The sequence below is a fragment of the Ranitomeya variabilis genome, chromosome 6 (genome assembly GCF_051348905.1).
Source record: "Ranitomeya variabilis isolate aRanVar5 chromosome 6, aRanVar5.hap1, whole genome shotgun sequence".
NCBI lineage: Eukaryota > Metazoa > Chordata > Amphibia > Anura > Dendrobatidae > Ranitomeya > Ranitomeya variabilis.
The window spans coordinates 525,528,353-525,545,997 of record NC_135237.1 but is presented as its reverse complement, the minus strand read 5'-3'; the positions used below and the strand labels follow the sequence as shown (position 1 = coordinate 525,545,997).

Below are 17,645 nucleotides of genomic sequence, written 5' to 3'. Positions count from 1 at the left end.
GGGAAGCATGAAGTGCTCTAAAATTTCCAGGTGGACCTACACCAGCAGATGACATGGCTCCCCAAACCATCACTGATGGTGGAAACTTCACACTAGACCTCAAGCAGCTTGGATTGTGGTCTCTCCACTCTTCCTCCAAACTCTGGGACCTTGATTTCCAAATGAAATGAAAAATGTACTTTCATCTGAAAACAACACCTTGGATCACTGAGCAACAATCCAAGTTCTTTTTCTCCTTGGCCCAGGTAAGATGCTTCTGGTGTTGTCTATTGGTCATCAGTGGCTGGACACAAGGTATGCGACAGTTGTAGCCCAAGTCCTGGATACGTCTGTGTGGTGGCTCTTGAAGCAAATCCAGCACCAATCCTTACAAGGCTGCGGTTATCCCCAAGTTGCTTGTGCACCTTTTTTCAACCACACACTACCCTCTTAACCCAGCCTATTTTGACCTTAATGAGCTGGGCCGTTTTTTGCAATTCTGACCAGTGTCCCTTTATGAGGTAATAACTCAGGAACGCTTCAACAGATCCTAGCGATTCGGAGATTGTTTTTTCGTGACATTGGGTTTCATGTTAGTAAATTTAGATAGATAATTTTTGCGTTTATTTGTGAAAAAATAAAAAATTTTAAAATGTTAAATATCACAATTTTCTAATGTTGAATTTTTATTCTGTTAAACAAGAGTTATGTGACAAAATAGTTAATAAATAACATTTCCCACATGTCTACTTTACATCAGCACAATTTTGGAAACCATTTTTTTTTTGTTAGGAAGTTATAAGGGTTAAATTTGACCAGCGATTTCTCATTTGTACAACTAAATTTACAAAACAATTTTTTTTTTTTTTTTTTAGGGACCACCACCTCACATTTGAAGTTAGTTTAAGGGTTTTTATATGGCTGAAAATACCCAAAAGTGACATTCTAAAAACTGCACCCCTCAAGGTGCTCAAAACTACATTCAAGAAGTCTATTAACCCTTCAGGTACTTCACAGCAGCAGAAGCAACATGGAAGGAAAAAAAAAAATGAACATTTCACTTTTTAATTACAAAAATTATCTTTTAGCAACATTTTTTTTTTATTTTTCCAAGGGTAAAAGGAGAAACTGGGCACCGAAAGATATTGTACAATTTGTCATGAGTACGCCAATATCCCATATGTGGGGGGGAACCACTGTTTGGGCACACGGCCGGGCTCGGAAGGGAAGGAGCGCCATTTGACTTTGAAAGAAAAATTGGCTCCGATCTTTAGCGGACACCATGTCGTGTTTGGAGAGCCCCTGTGTGCCTAAACATTGGAGCTTCCCCACAAGTGACCCCATTTTGGAAACTACACCACCCCAAAAAAAAAAACTTATCTTGATGCATAGTGAGCACTTTGAACCCCCGGGTGCTTCACAAATTGATCCGTAAAAATGAAAAAGTACTTTTTCCCCAAAAAAATTTTTTAGCCTCAATTTTTTTCATTTTTATATGGGCAACAGGATAAAATGGATCCTAAAATTTGTTGGGCAATTTCCCGAGTACAGCGATACCTCACATGTGGGGGTAAACCACTGTTTGAGCGCAGGGCTCGGAAGGGAAGGAGCGCCATTTGACTTTTTGAATGAAAAATTAGCTATCGTTAGCGGACACCATGTCGCGTTTGGAGAGCCCCTGCGTGCCTAAACATTGGAGCTCCCCCCCAAGTGACCCCATTTTGGAAACTAGACCCCCCCAAGGAACTTATCTAGATGTGTGGTGAGCACTTTGAACCCCTAAGTGCTTCACAGAAGTTTATAACGCAAAGCCGTGCAAATAAAAAATCATTTTTCTTTCCTCAATTATATTTTAGCCCGCAATTTTTTTTATTTTCACAAGGGTAACAGGAGAAATTGGACCCCAAAAGTTGTTGTCCAGTTTGTCCTGAGTACGCCGATACCCCATATGTGGGGGTAAACTACTATTTGGGCACACGTTAGGGCTCGGAAGGGGAGTAGTGACGTTTTGTAATGCAGACTTTGATGGAATGGTCTGCGGGCGTCATGTTACGTTTGCAGAGCCCCTGATGTGCCTAAACAGTAGGAACCCCCCCAAGTGACCCCATTTTGGAAACTAGACCCCCCCCCCCCAAGGAACTTATCTAGATGTGTGGTGAGCACTTTGAACCCCCAAGTGCTTCACAGAAATTTACAATTTTTGAAAATAAAAAAAATCTTTTTTCCAACAAAAATAAGTTTAGCCCCATTTTGTTATTTTCCCCAAGGGTAACAGGATAAATTAGACCCCCAAAGTTGTTGTGCAATTTTTCCTGGGGACGCTTGTGTCCCATATGTTTGGGTAAACCATTGTTTGGGCGCACATCGGGGCTCGGAAGGGAGGGAGCACCATTTGACTTTTTGAACGCATGATTGGCTGGAATCAATGGTGGCGCCATGTCACATTTGGAGACCCCTGATGTGCCTAAACAGTGGAAACCCCTCAATTCTAACTCTAGCCATAACCCTAATCACATCCCTAATCCCAACCCTATCCCCAACACACCCTTAACCCTAATTCCAACCCTAAGGCTATGTGCCCACGTTGCGGATTCGTGTGAGGATTTTTCCGCAGTTTTTGAAAAATCCGCAGGTAAAACGCACTGATTTCCACAGTGTTTTTTGTGCGGATTTCACCTGCGGATTCCTATTGAGGAACAGGTGTAAAATGCTGCGGAATCCGCACAAAGAATTGAGATGTTGCGGAAAATACAACGCAGCGTTTCCGCGCTGTATTTTCCGCGCCATGGGCACAGCAGATTTGGTTTTCCATACGTTAACATGGTACTGTAAACGTGATGGAAAACTGCTACGAATCCGCAGCGGCCAATCTGTTGCGGATCTGCAGCCAAATCTGCACAGTGTGCACATAGCCTAATTCTAACCCTAGTAGAAAAATAAAAGTAAATATATATTCTTTATTTTATTATTGTCCCTACCTATGGGGGTGACAAAGGAAGGGGTTCATTTATTTTTTTATTTTGATCGCTGTGATAGGTTCTATCAAAATGTACCTGCGCATTTTGGAAGATGGCGGCGCCCAAGCAGAAGACGGACACAGAGAGGGACACCGGAGGTCGGTAAGTATGCGGGGGTGGGATCGGACTGCAGGGGGGAGCGGACAGGAGGATGGACAGCAGAGGACGGGGCATGGCGGTGGATCGGTGGCAGATCGCGGTCTCCAGCCATGGCCGATGATATTGCAGCATCGGCCATCACTGGATTGTAATTTCACCAATTTTCATTGGTGAAACATTACGATTGCTCTGAATGAAAGTGAAACGTCACTTTCAGCAGCCAATCAGAGCGATCGTAGCCACGGGGGGGGGGGCGCTAAAGTACCACTCCCCCTGTCCCTGCAGGTCGGGTGAAATTAGTTAACCCTTTCACCCGACCTGCAGGGAGTCACAGGTCGGATTGGCACTGACTCATGACGCATACGCTGTGCCACAGGTCAGGAATGGGTTAAAAATAGCAATGTGATTATAAGGGTATGTTTCCACTGGCCAGATTAGCTGCGGATTGAACGCTGCGTACAGCCGCAGCGTTCAACCCCCAGCATCTAGATGCTACAGCATAGTGGAGGGGATTTTATGAAATCCCATCTCCACTATGCGTGCGAACACGCACCCGGCGGGCCTGCGTTTCCGGACAGGTGGCGCGTCTTTTTAGAATGCAGCATGTGTTTACTGTGTGGCGACACTCCGTCACCGCAAGGTAAATCACAGGGTCCCATGTATGGGGTGCGGTGATTCCAGATGTGATTACTGAACACATCCAGAAATCATCGCACGTACAGGAGGGGGCGGCACTTTGGGCTGAGCGGGTTTTCCTCTCCATCCAAAGCGCTGTTAATCCAGACCGAGAACAAGTACCCTTATGCTTCTGAATAAAAATACTTGCCGTACACTACTCCCCTGAATAATTAATTGGTCCTAAATGTGTCCCCTGCACAAAATATGTCACTATTCCATACGGCATCCCCCCTCTTCACACTGCCCTCTAAAACGGCATCTCCCACTTTAGTGCAGTCTCCATAGTGTGCTCCATCATACTCCTCCATACTGTCCCTTCTCTATACTGCCCACCCACATTACCCAATCTCTATTCTATACCCCTTCACACTACTCTTACCCTTATTGTCTCCTCACACTATTCCCCTCAATATTCTCAAATTTCCCCCTCCCTCCTCATACCGTGCCCTCACATTTTCCTCCATACTATGTCCTCATACATCCCCACAAAGATTTTGCACCTGTTTCCTAACATTTTCCACACACCCCCAGCTCCCCAAACTGCAACACTGTATCTTCTCAGGTCTCCCTCACCCTCCAAACTGCCATATTGTCTCCCAGCAGATCTCCCTCACTACCCATACATGCTGTCTTCTCCCAGGTCCCCCTTGCACTCCATACTGTACCAATTTCCCCCACCCACCTGCTCCTCATACTGCATCCACACAAATGCTCCCCTGCTCCTCATACTGTCAGCAGCATCCATCCCCCAGCCCCTCATACTGTGACAACAATCATCCCCCGCTCCTCATTCTGCCTCCGCAGCACCAATTCTGCCTCCGCAGCACCAATTCTGCCTCCGCAGCACCAATTCTGCCTCCGCAGCACCAATTCTGCCTCCGCAGCACCAATTCTGCCTCCCCCCACACTCCTGATACTGTGTTCACATCAATCCCTTCCCCACTCCCTGTGTCTCTCTCCCCCACCAACAAGTATTTGGTCTCCTTAGCTGCAGGTGATCGCTAACCTGACCAATGTACACCATGCCTATGTGGTGCTGGAGTGATGTCAGCAAAGTGATCAGCTAACCTGATCGTGCTGATGTCACCCTGACCCAGAAGTGCCAGTGGTCAGAGCTTCTGAAAGATGAAAGTTCAATTGATTTCAGGGAGCTAGCGCACTGCACCTTCTCTGAGCTGGCTGTCGGACCGAAAATGCACGCATGTGAGCTTACCTCTGGGGCGACTAATCATACAACATTACAGCAAGTTCTTTAAAATCCTTTAATCAATAATTACATTTGTCACTGTATAATGCAGCAGTCAATTTAACCCAATTATTATTTACACCTATTCTTTTTTCTTTAATCTTAATTTTTCTGAGTCCCATTCGCAAGTCTGAGGAGGCAATTAAATCATCTGGTATTGTAATCCAAAGTCTTAGAAATGTGATAAGAGGCGTCTGAGTTCCCATAAATCCCAGTGACTTTGTGCCGTTACCCCAATGGAAAGATCCTAAAAATCAGAGAAGTGTTTGTGTGATGAGCGGCGCCCGTTGTTAGGATAATTTCACGCCGATTTTGCTCTGTTCCTTCTTCATTTGCCGCTGCACGTCTTTCTCCATCTTCTTCCTTTGCTGCTCTGCGGTTCGTTTTTCCCTTTCGGCTACTTTCTGCTGCCTGATTAACGAATGTAAAAATGGTTACGGTCATTTCAACAAACATCTTTTACATAAGTCACTAGCACAAGCAAATATAATACTTTTCCTCTGAACTACTCATCCACTCTGCACTGCTAAAAACCAGCTTGGTTAAAACAAGTCAGATTGTTATCCATTTGAAATATCATCTTCCAGCTGCCTACTGAAGTCTACGGACAGGGAAGAATGACCAGAGTGAAAGAAGCCCAGACACCAAGAAGTGTTCTCTCACCACATTGATGGATTCACAGCTACACTACTCAGTACTGCTGCATAATGTCCTCCAAACATGTGCTAGAGACCGGAGAGCAGGTATCTTTCCTCAGGAAGCCAGCAGCGGCAGAAGTGGAGCAATGCTGCGGGCCCTGGGTGGGAGAAGTGGAAGCCCCAGCGGTGTGATGCTGCAGGCCCGGTGTCAGTGGTGAAGCTGTGGGCTTCAGGGAAATGGCCACCGGAGGCGGGGCTTGCGTAGACTGAGATCTCAGCTGGGCAGAGATGTGCCACCTCGGCCACCAGCCACTTCAGGAATACCGTCGCCGGGGAAGCAATGTACTGTGCTCTGCCTCACCTCCGACACCGGGCCCGTAGCATCGCATGGCTTCTACCGCTGCTGGTTCCTGAGGAAGGGACCCTGCCTTCTGTGATCCCGCTCCACCAGTACCGCACCCCCAGTAAGCTGCACATTTGGGGGAAAAAAAGTGTCTCTTACAGTCCAAAGACTACGGTAGGTGGGAAGAAGCACTGAACTTTTTGGCCATGCAAAGGTTTGAAAAACCCAATCTTCCTCTCAAACCCATAATGTAATCTAATTAGATGTATAACTATTTCTTCTCTCTGTTGTGTGATATCAGCCATTGCCCCTACTCCTCACAATACGGGGAAGATGCTCTAGTCTCCACCAGTGTGGCGCTATAGGAGACGGTCACAACTCTTAACCCAGCAAAAAATCGAAGAGAGACCATGGGGTGCCGTAACCCGACAGAGGCCCTTTGTATGCATTTTACTTTCTCACACCTGTAAGTCCAGGTGCTCCGCTGTGGGGCAGCTTCCGCCCCCTCCGAGCTCCGCTGTGGGGCAGCTTCCGCCCCCTCCGAGCTCCACTGTGGGGCAGCTGCCGAACAGCTGCGAGACATGCAGCCACAGTGTCTTGAATATAGCATTACAGCAGGCTGAAGAGGTGCTTATACCCTAGTAAGTAACGTAGCAGTCAGAGGGGTGTCCCACTGCCCTTCATAAACCAGTTCTGGCAGCCCCAGTTCATCCACATTAGTATCTGTTGGGATAATGTAATAGCAGCAGCCACATCCCCAAGTAACAGCCCATTCTGTAAAGTTTCCTGCCCTGATGACAGTTTTTCTTCCTTTAGGGTTGTATCATGCGTCACCACAAGCCTACCCAGAGCTGCAGTTACGACTCTGCTGGGATATGCCGGCACTAGGGTTGGCCGTCTGGCTGGGATGCCGTGCAGTATATAGTCGGAGGTGTATTGTGAGATATATTCTATTTTGTGCCCCCGGTAAACACGGCATTTCCTATAACGGTATGAAAGAACAATTCAAGATCAGGAGACCCGAGAGCTCACAGGAAACCGTACAGAGAGCAGGTCTGGATGTGACAGGAGTAGAAGAGATCGGGCCTGGAAAATGGGCACTGAAAATCCAAAACAGATAGGAGCAATCCAAAAAGGCACCACCTTTATTTACATCAGAAAACGCGCAGTGACCCAGATAAGAAAATCATGGCTGTGAAGAAAGTCAGTCACTATTTACAAAATAAACAGTATCCCAAGATTAAGAGGACCGGGATGTGCCGCAGAGCAGCGGTGTCTGTGCCGTTATGAAGGGGAGGGCTCTGTCTGGAGTTATAGAAAATGTACTGCTTTAAAAGCCGATATTCCCATTTTGTACAATAGTGAGGGAGTCCCCACCTCTTCATCAGCGGATACAAAGAAGGCTCCTTCCTCTGGAGAACCTGTCCTGTATTACACAATCAAAAAAAGAGGCACAGTGCCATGCTTCATCACCCCTGAGGTGGCGCTGAGGGGAATTTAGAGTCAGGATTTCCACTGATTAGAGCAGATTGTTGGTGGCCAAAGCGCGTGGGCAGCACTTTGTGATCAGCTTATTTTCAAGAAATCCTTCTGGGCACTGCCCATAGCAGAAATGAGAAAACCCCTTTAAAGAGAAACTATAGTGGCTTGTGAAAGTATTCACCCACCTTGGCATTTTTCCGGTTTCCTTTTGTGGCAATTACAGCTGCAAGTCACTTTGGATAAGACTGAGATTTCCACTGGGATTTTTGCCCATTCCTCAAAGCAAAATTGCTCCAGCTCCTTCAAAGTTAGATGGTTTACTCTGGTGGTTTTCAAGACTGACCCCCAGATTCTTAACTGGATTATGGTCTGGACTTTGACTAAGCCACTCCAAAACATTTACATGTTTATCCTTAACCCACATGAGCGTTCCTTTTCAGTATGCTTTGGGCCATTGTATCAAATCACTGACAAATAGGTTGTGCTCAACAATATCCCTGTATTTCACAACATTTTCCTGATCCCTGCTGCCGCAAAACATCTAAGTATAATGCTGCCACCACCATGTTTTACTGTGGGGACAGTGTTCTGGGGGTGATGAGCTGTGTTGCTTTTGCGCAAAAGAGAGTTTACCTTAGTGGCCAAAAGGTTCAATTTGACTCATCTGATGACACCACCATCCTCCATACATTTGGGGAGCATCCCACGTGTCTTTTGGAAAACTTAAGCATTTAAATTTTTGTAAGGCTTTTTACTGCCCACTCTACCATAAAGGTCACCTCAATGGAGTGTACAGCTTATTGTGGTCGTATGAACACATACTCCAGTCTCTGCTTGTGAATTTGCAGCTCCTTCAGGGTTATTTTTAGTCTCTGTGCTGTCTCTATGATTAATGCCCTCCGTTTTGGTGGGCGGCCCTCTCTTGTCAGGTTTGTTGTGGTACCATTTTCTTTCCAATTGATTGTACTGGATTTGCTAATTCTCTGGGGGATCATCAGAGATAGGGATATTATTTAATTTAATTTTTTAGAACGCAACCTGACTTGTACTTCTCAACAACTTTGTCCCTGACTTGTTTGGGGATCTCCTTGGTCTTCATGGTGTTTGGTTACTGGTGCCTCTTGTTAACGGTGTTGCAGCCTCTGTGGCCTTTCAGAAAAGGTAAAGTGTAAATACTGACAGACGTGTGACACTTAGATTGCAAACAGGTGGACTTCCTTTCACTAAGCATATTACTTATGAAGTTAATTGCTTTCATCCAAAAATTTTTAGGGGCTTCACTATGGCTGCTATATACGAGGAGAGTGAGCACAGTGCAAACCGAGCTCCTGTGCTCCTCACTATGGCTGCTATATACGAGGAGAGTGAGCACAGTGCAAACAGAGCTCCTGTGCTCCTCACTATGTCTGCTATACACAGGGAGAGGGGGCAGTGTGCAGACGCAGCTCCTGCTCTCCTCTCACTATGGCTGCTATATACAGGGGGAGAAAGGACCGTGAAGACCCAGCTCCTGCTCTCCTCTCACTATGGCTGCTATATACAGGGGGAGAAAGGACCGTGAAGACCCAGCTCCTGCGCTCCTCTCACTATGGCTGCTATATACAGGGGGAGCGAGCACTGTGCAGACCCAGCTCCTGCTCTCCTCTCACTATGGCTGCTATATACAGGGGGGAGCGAGCACTGTGCAGACCCAGCTCCTGCTCTCCTCTCACTATGGCTGCTATATACAGGGGGAGCGAGCACTGTGCAGACCCAGCTCCTGCTCTCCTCTCACTATGGCTGCTATATACAGGGGGAGCAAGCACTGTGTAGACCCAGCTCCTGCTCTCCTCTCACTATGGCTGCTATATACAGGGGGGAGCGAGCACTGTGCAGACCCAGCTCCTGCTCTCCTCTCACTATGGCTGCTATATACAGAGGGAGCGAGCACTGTGTAGACCCAGCTCCTGCGCTCCTCTCACTATGGCTGCTATATACAGGGGGGAGCGAGCACTGTGCAGACCCAGCTCCTGCTCTTCTCTCACTATGGCTGCTATATACAGGGAGGAGCGAGCACTGTGCAGACCCAGCTGCTGCTCTCCTCTCACTATGGCTGTTATATACAGAGGGAGTGAGCACTGTGCAGACCCAGCTCCTGCTCTTCTCTCACTATGGCTGCTATATACAGGGAGGAGCGAGCACTGTGCAGACCCAGCTGCTGCTCTCCTCTCACTATGGCTGTTATATACAGAGGGAGTGAGCACTGTGCAGACCCAGCTCCTGCTCTCCTCTCACTATGGCTGCTATATACAGGGGGAGCGAGCACTGTGCAGACCCAGCTCCTGCTCTCCTCTCACTATGGCTGCTATATACAGGGGGAGCGAGCACTGTGCAGACCCAGCTCCTGCTCTCCTCTCACTATGGCTGCTATATACAGGGGGGAGCGAGCACTGTGCAGACCCAGCTCCTGCTCTCCTCTCACTATGGCTGCTATATACAGGGGGAGCGAGCACTGTGCAGACCCAGCTCCTGCTCTCCTCTCACTATGGCTGCTATATACAGGGGGAGCAAGCACTGTGCAGACCCAGCTCCTGCTCTTCTCTCACTATGGCTGCTATATACAGGGAGGAGCGAGCACTGTGCAGACCCAGCTGCTGCTCTCCTCTCACTATGGCTGCTATATACAGGGGGAGCGAGCACTGTGCAGACCCAGCTCCTGCTCTCCTCTCACTATGGCTGCTATATACAGGGGGGAGCGAGCACTGTGCAGACCCAGCTCCTGCTCTCCTCTCACTATGGCTGCTATATACAGGGGGAGCGAGCACTGTGCAGACCCAGCTCCTGCTCTCCTCTCACTATGGCTGCTATATACAGGGGGAGCAAGCACTGTGCAGACCCAGCTCCTGCTCTTCTCTCACTATGGCTGCTATATACAGGGAGGAGCGAGCACTGTGCAGACCCAGCTCCTGCTCTTCTCTCACTATGGCTGCTATATACAGGGAGGAGCGAGCACTGTGCAGACCCAGCTGCTGCTCTCCTCTCACTATGGCTGTTATATACAGAGGGAGTGAGCACTGTGCAGACCCAGCTCCTGCTCTCCTCTCACTATGGCTGCTATATACAGGGGGAGCGAGCACTGTGCAGACCCAGCTCCTGCTCTCCTCTCACTATGGCTGCTATATACAGGGGGAGCGAGCACTGTGCAGACCCAGCTCCTGCTCTCCTCTCACTATGGCTGCTATATACAGAGGGAGTGAGCACTGTGCAGACCCAGCTCCTGCTCTCCTCTCACTATGGCTGCTATATACAGGGGGAGCGAGCACTGTGCAGACCCAGCTCCTGCGCTCCTCTTACTATGGTTGCTATATACAGAGGGAGTGAGCACTGTGCAGACCCAGCTCCTGCTCTCCTCTCACTATGGCTGCTATGTACAGGAGGGAGCGAGCACTGTGCAGACCCAAGCTCCTGCGCTCCTCTCACTATGGCTGCTATACACAGGGAGGAGCGAGCACTGTGCAGGCCCAGCTCCTGCTCTCCTCTCACTATGGCTGCTATATACAGGGGGAGCGAGCACTGTGCAGGCCCAGCTACTGCTCTCCTCTCACTAGGGCTGCTATATACAGGGGGAGCGAGCACTGTGCAGACCCAGCTCCTGCGCTCCTCTCACTATGGCTGCTATGTACAGGAGGGAGCGAGCACTGTGCAGACCCAGCTCCTGCGCTCCTCTCACTATGGCTGCTATATACAGGGGGAGCAAGCACTGTGCAGACCCAGCTCCTGCTCTCCTCTCACTATGGCTGCTATATACAGGGGGGAGCGAGCACTGTGCAGACCCAGCTGCTGCTCTCCTCTCACTATGGCTGCTATATACAGGGGGAGCGAGCACGGTTCAGACCCAGCTCCTGCGCTCCTCTCACTATGGCTGCTATATACAGGGGGGATCGAGCACTGTGCAGACCCAGCTCCTGCTCTCCTCTCACTATGGCTGCTATATACAGGGAGAGCGAGCACGGTGCAGACCCAGCTCCTGCGCTCCTCTTACTATGGCTGTTATATACAGGAGGAGAAAGCACCGTGCAGACCCAGCTCCTGCACTCCTCTTATTATGGCTGTTATATACAGGGAGGAGCGAGCACTGTGCAGACCCAGCTCCTGCGCTCCTCTCACTATGGCTGCTATATACAGGGGGAGCGAGCACTGTGCAGACCCAGCTCCTGCGCTCCTCTCACTATGGCTGCTATATACAGAGGGAGCGAGCACTGTGCAGACCCAGCTCCTGCGCTCCTCTCACTATGGCTGCTATATACAGGGGGAGCGAGCACTGTACAGACCCAGCTGCTGCTCTCCTCTTACTATGGCTGCTATATACAGGGGGATCGAGCACTGTGCAGACCCAGCTGCTGCTCTCCTCTTACTATGGCTGCTATATACAGGGGGAGCGAGCACTGTACAGACCCAGCTGCTGCTCTCCTCTTACTATGGCTGCTATATACAGGGGGATCGAGCACTGTGCAGACCCAGCTGCTGCTCTCCTCTTACTATGGCTGCTATATACAGGGGGAGCGAGCACTGTGCAGACCCAGCTCCTGCTCTCCTCTCACTATGGCTGCTATATACAGGGATAGCGAGCACTGAGCAGACCCAGCTCCTGCTCTCCTCTCACTATGGCTGCTATATACATGCTATACGGGTTGAGATTTCTGAAGTACAGATCTATCCACTGCACACTTCAGAATCTCTCTTCAGCATTAAAGAAGCAAAATATAGTAATTAACCCAATTACAAAATGAATCCAAATTACATTTACATTTTATAAGTGATTAAAAAAAAAATATATAAAATACAAACAGGCGTGCATGACTGACATTAACAAGGAATTATTACCGTAGAACTTCTTCCGCCTGCCAGGCAGCGTCTTCCTCTTCCTCCCAAGCATTGGAATTTTCTTGCCACGTTTCTAAATCGCCCAATTCTGCCTAAAAATTTATTTATAGGAGAATAATAGCACATTGTGATCTGCATTGTGTGTGATGTGAGTGTAGGATAGCCCCGCGACCAGTGGCCAGGGCATGTGCACCCTACTACTGGCTGTACATGATCTTCCTTCAGAGAATGCAGAGGTCTCATCACTGCGGTCTATGGCCGCTGCGTCATCACTAAGTCACCTGTTTAAATCAGGTTTTAATGTAAAATGCATTTTTTTGCGTTCTCGTGTATGTGACAGATTGCCAGATTTCTGTAAGTTACTAATACAGTGATATGGGAAATAAAAAAAAATTCTTACATAAAACTCCAATTTAAACAATGTAGTTTTCTGACGGCACATTCCCGACAGCATAAAATAAGCAGAAAAGCTTTAAGGGGGATTTTAGCCTTTAGAAAATTCACACCTCTAGCACTAATCGCTATTTCTGTTCTGCAGCAGCTGAAGATGAATCTAATATGCTAATTATGTGCTCCGTGCACCCTGGGTGTGGCCAATAGGTTCAGTGCCCTGTTCGGCCCACTAGTAGTGCATATCTCCACCTCTCACTAATGATTGACAGCGCTGGCTTGCCTGAGCTTTCTCTGCAGACATTACTCAGTGAAGGTAAGCCAGCGCTGCAATCACCAGAGAGAAAGAGGCGCGGGACAGGCAAAACCAGTGAGCAGAAGGATGCACTGAGCACCTTGGCCACACCGAGCACATAAGTAACATTAGATTACACTTCAAGTTCTGCAGAATGGAGGCAGTGATTAGAGAACTAAAAGAATGCTTTTTATAGGGGCTATATACCCCTCAAAGATCTGAGTTTGAGCCAAAACACTCCTTTGAAGCATCAGTGGTCGGACCCCCATCCATCAGGCATTTATGGCTTATCGTGTGGATAGGCCAAATGTATGAGTTGCAAATAATGATCGTCCTCCCTTTTCCTAACAGTGCAGGACTTCAGCCGTCTCATCAAATACTCACAGATTGCACATAAGGGAGGAGATCCTGTGTGGCTGCCAGTCGGCTTGAAAATCCAATGCTCCCATCTGGCATATTATAAGTGATTGGCTCTCTCTTCTTGACAATGATCTGCAGAAAAAAGCGAGACGAGATCAAAAACTGTAAAGGCGAAAGCCAGAACGTGGCGAGCACACGGCCATTATTTCCACACGCATGCTGATCTCTACCAGACTTGTGTGTATACGGCGCCACCTGCTGTTGTGATAAGGACACTGCACTCCATGGGCGGCCAATGGCGTATTAACCATTCAATTGCCAGCGCAGACTGCTCTGCACATCGCGATACCTATAGATTCGACTGTTCAGTGCGATATTCACTACATGCATGCTCCGGCTGTAAGATAATGCAGATCTATATTAAACCCATATCTCCAGTGTGATATTATGCCGTGTGTCTGCCGGTTTGGGAATAATTTAGGGTGGTGGTGGGGCGCCCGGACGCTCCTTTTGCAGCGTCTAACATAGTATTTGCATACTGGTTTCAACGAGCAAAGCTACACAAGACCCCGGCAGAGCAGCGGTCAGACGGCAGCACAGTCAATATACCACTTTATGGTGCATGAACTGACTTTTTGGGTTTTCCTGATGGTTGGCGTCATGTCTTTGAAGAAGTCGGGTTCTTCTTGCTCTCCGGAATTTGGTGTGGCCAGAGTCCCATTCCCGCCTTCGATCTTCACGCTCGTGGGGACTTCATCATCCCAAGAACTCCACTCCTCCACCTAAACAAGACGCACAAGAGTTAGCGAGTGCAAGAACTGAGATTTAGCACCAACTCATTTATTCAGCCATCATTTTTGGGGTTGTCTAGACAAGGTCGAGGAGGCTTTCATTAGCTGATGATATTTTCTGCTGAATCATCATTTGTGATGGTCGCAAAAGTTTTTACGCAGTGCTGAGCACATGGAGTACAATACAAAAGGGTTTTTTTTGTAGTTGAAGACAATTGTGTGACATGCCACTGCAAAAAAATTAGTAAAAATCAGCAAATAGGAAAAAAAAGAAAAAAAAAGAAAAATGCAGTTTTCAATTTGAGACAAATGCAAACATCGTGCACCATTTTGATGAATTTGACAGGAACGTCTACTGATGAAAACAGTTAAAACGGAAAAATGACAAAAACACAAAAATACAACTGATGAATGGGGACTTGTTCTTTCCATCAGACTAGCCCTACTACTAAAAACAGAAAAAAAAAAATTAAGGCCAATTATAGGGCATATTGAGGAAGGATCCATAAAAAGTAAAACAGTGATGTCTGCAGTGTAAGCAAAACTTACCAGAGGCTGAAAGTCTGTCCCGGTCAGGCAATGGACAGAAAGGTGCACGGTTCGTTACATTAAAAACATTGAAAGTTGCGTGACCAGCAACGCGCCTGTGCATCCATCACGCGACCAGCAGTGCGCCTGTGCTTCCATCACGCGACCAGCAGTGCGCCTGTGCCTCCATCACGCGACCAGCAGTGCGCCTGTGCTTCCATCACGCGACCAGCAGTGCGCCTGTGCTTCCATCACGCGACCAGCAACGCGCCTGTGCATCCATCACGTGACCAGCAGTGCGCCTGTGCTTCCATCACGTGACCAGCAGTGCGCCTGTGCATCCATCACGTGACCAGCAGTGCGCCTGTGCATCCATCACGTGACCAGCACAGATTTCCAGCCTCCCATTTGTAAACAATAAAAGATCTTATAAAATGACAGCAAACGGAGATCATGAAATTGGTGAAAATTTCTTTATCAATTCATACTGGGAAACTGAACAACCCTTCATTGTACAAAAAATAAAAATGGAAGTGGGTTGGGGTATGTGGAGCAGGCACAGCAGACCACCAACCCCCTTTTTAAAAATACAGAAACTTAAGCAGCATATATTTTAGGCCGTCATTCACTTAAAACTCCAATCGAATAATTGTATATCTATATCGGCAGCACTTTACAGATCCGAGGAGACTTGTACTAGCTACATAAGCCCTTACACAGTAACACCTGATTGTACTATTACAGTAGGAGAGAGAGTCCTGCTCATAACAGTCTGATGAAATAGGGGGCACAAAAGTTTAAAAAAAAACAAATTGTCGTATAGTAAGGTCCAGCCATCATTATATTGTCATTGAAAAATAAATAAAAATAAAAGTTACCAACATTTTTGGCTGCTACGAACGTAATAAAAACGCTTTATGTACCCCAAAATGCCCACATTAAAAACTACAGCCCACTCTTAAGAAAAAATAAAAAAGGCACACAATATATACATGCATACACAGACGTTCGGCATCTCCACAATCGTACTGACCTTGGCAGGTTGTTTTTACTTCATAATGAACACCATAAAAATGAGACAAAAAAAAAATGGCGGGTTTGAAGGATTTTTTGTTTCCTCCCCACACTTGGATTTTTCTTTACATTATATGGTACAATAAAATAGGTCATTCAAAATTACAACTTATTGTGTGCAAAAAAAAAAATAATCCAAAACAAACCCTCTTTGAATGAGGAGTGCAAAAAATTAAATCACAAAAAGAAAAAAACAGAAAAACACTTTGCCCATGTAATGAGTTGGGTTTTTTTCTAAAGCGCATAAACAAGCTCAGTAGGGGGAGCTGTATATAACATACACATATTAGGTGCCTTGTTGCCTACATATATGTATCTGTATATACAATGAACAGGTTGCGCGGCAGAAAGATCTGAGACACGGAGGCGAGGCGGAAGCTGACCTGCTTGGGAACAGAGTAGTCTACAGTGGTCGGCAGGGTTATCTGATCACCGCTTAACTTTCTTCCACGTCCGGACCTTAAAACGAAAAAAAGACAACATGGATCAGCCAAAATGGTCAGAAAGGCAGGCAACCAAAGAAGTTCAGTGAACTACATCTTCAAAAATACCAGTACATTTACAGACCATTGACAGCTTTCACAAGAAAAAAAAAAAAAAGGATTTTTGTGTTACCGTAAAATCCTTTTCTCCGAGACGCTGATTGGGGGACACAGGACTGTGGGTGTATGCTACTGCCGCCAGGAGGCTGATACTAAGCAAACATAAAAAAAGTTAGGTCCTCCTCTGCCGTATACACCCTGACATTGGCCCAGGCTAATCCAGTTTGGTGCAGAAAAGCAGTAGAACAACAAAAAAATAACTCAGCTTTAACAAAGGTGCAACATGTCTAGAAACAAAACACCGAATAAAGAAGAAGCCATCTGGCTAATAGGGTGGCTGCTGTGTCCCCCAATGAGCGTCTCGGAGAAAAGGATTTTACGGTGAGTAACACAAAAATCCATACTTCTCCTTTGTCTCATTGGGGGACACAGGACTGTGGGACGTCCTAAAGCAGTCCCTGGGTGGGAAACCGACTCCACAGTATAATCCCCAAGCACCTATTGCCTATAGATGTGCTACCGCAACCTGAAGAATCCTCCTACCCAGACTTGCATCCGCTGAAGCCTGAGTATGGATATTATAGTGTTCAGAGAAAGTGTGTAGACTGGACCAGGTCGCCGCCTTGCAAACCTGTTCCGCTGATGCCTGATGCCGAAGAGCCAAGGAAGCGCCCACTGCGCGAGTGGAGTGTGCCCTGATCCCAGTCAGAAAAACTGAGCTTCTGATGGGGTAGGACTCCTGGATAGTCAAACGTATCCACCTGGCTATGGTCGATTTTGAGACTGCAAGACCCTTCTCGCGACCCTCGGGGAGGACGAACGGTGTCTGTCTGCTGAAAGGATGCCGTCTGAGACACATCTCCTGAGAGCTCTCACTAGATCTAGCGTACGGAGAGCCCTTTCCACACAGTGCATTGGCGCCGGACAAAATGAAGGCAAGACAATGTCCTCGTTCATGTGGAACAAGGAAACAACCTTTGGCAAAAAAAGGGGGTGCTAGCCTGAGCACCACCTTATCCTGATGAAAAAGCAAAGAACGGAGTTCGGCAGGATAGTGCCGCCAGCTCCGAGACCCACCTGATGGATGTTATGGCCCCTAGAAATACTACTTTCCAGGAAAGGTATGTCAAGGAAAGGTCCTGAAGAGGCTCAAATGGAGATTCCTGCAGGACCCCTAGGACCAGCTTAAGGTCCCAAGAGTCCAGGGAAGCCTTGTAAGGCAGTACCATGTGAGCAACGCCTTGTAAAAAGGTCTTCACCTGTAAATTGGTAGCGATCCTGCGCTGAAAATGGATAGACAAGGCCGATATCTGTCTTTTG

General features: G+C 47.5%; 1 protein-coding gene across 1 annotated transcript in view; it reads right to left on the bottom strand.

Annotated features, from left to right (window-relative positions):
* Positions 1-5,021: 5,021 nt before the first annotated feature.
* EBAG9 (estrogen receptor binding site associated antigen 9) overlaps positions 5,022-17,645 on the bottom strand; it is a 36,242-nt gene continuing 23,618 nt past the window's right edge. The window contains exons 4-8 of the mRNA XM_077271086.1: positions 16,167-16,242; positions 14,023-14,172; positions 13,415-13,522; positions 12,346-12,437; positions 5,022-5,430 (exon numbers count right to left, since the gene is read on the bottom strand). Coding sequence (XP_077127201.1) covers positions 5,310-5,430; positions 12,346-12,437; positions 13,415-13,522; positions 14,023-14,172; positions 16,167-16,242 — 547 coding nt within the window. The 3' untranslated portion in view covers positions 5,022-5,309. The remainder of the gene's footprint in view (positions 5,431-12,345; positions 12,438-13,414; positions 13,523-14,022; positions 14,173-16,166; positions 16,243-17,645) is intronic.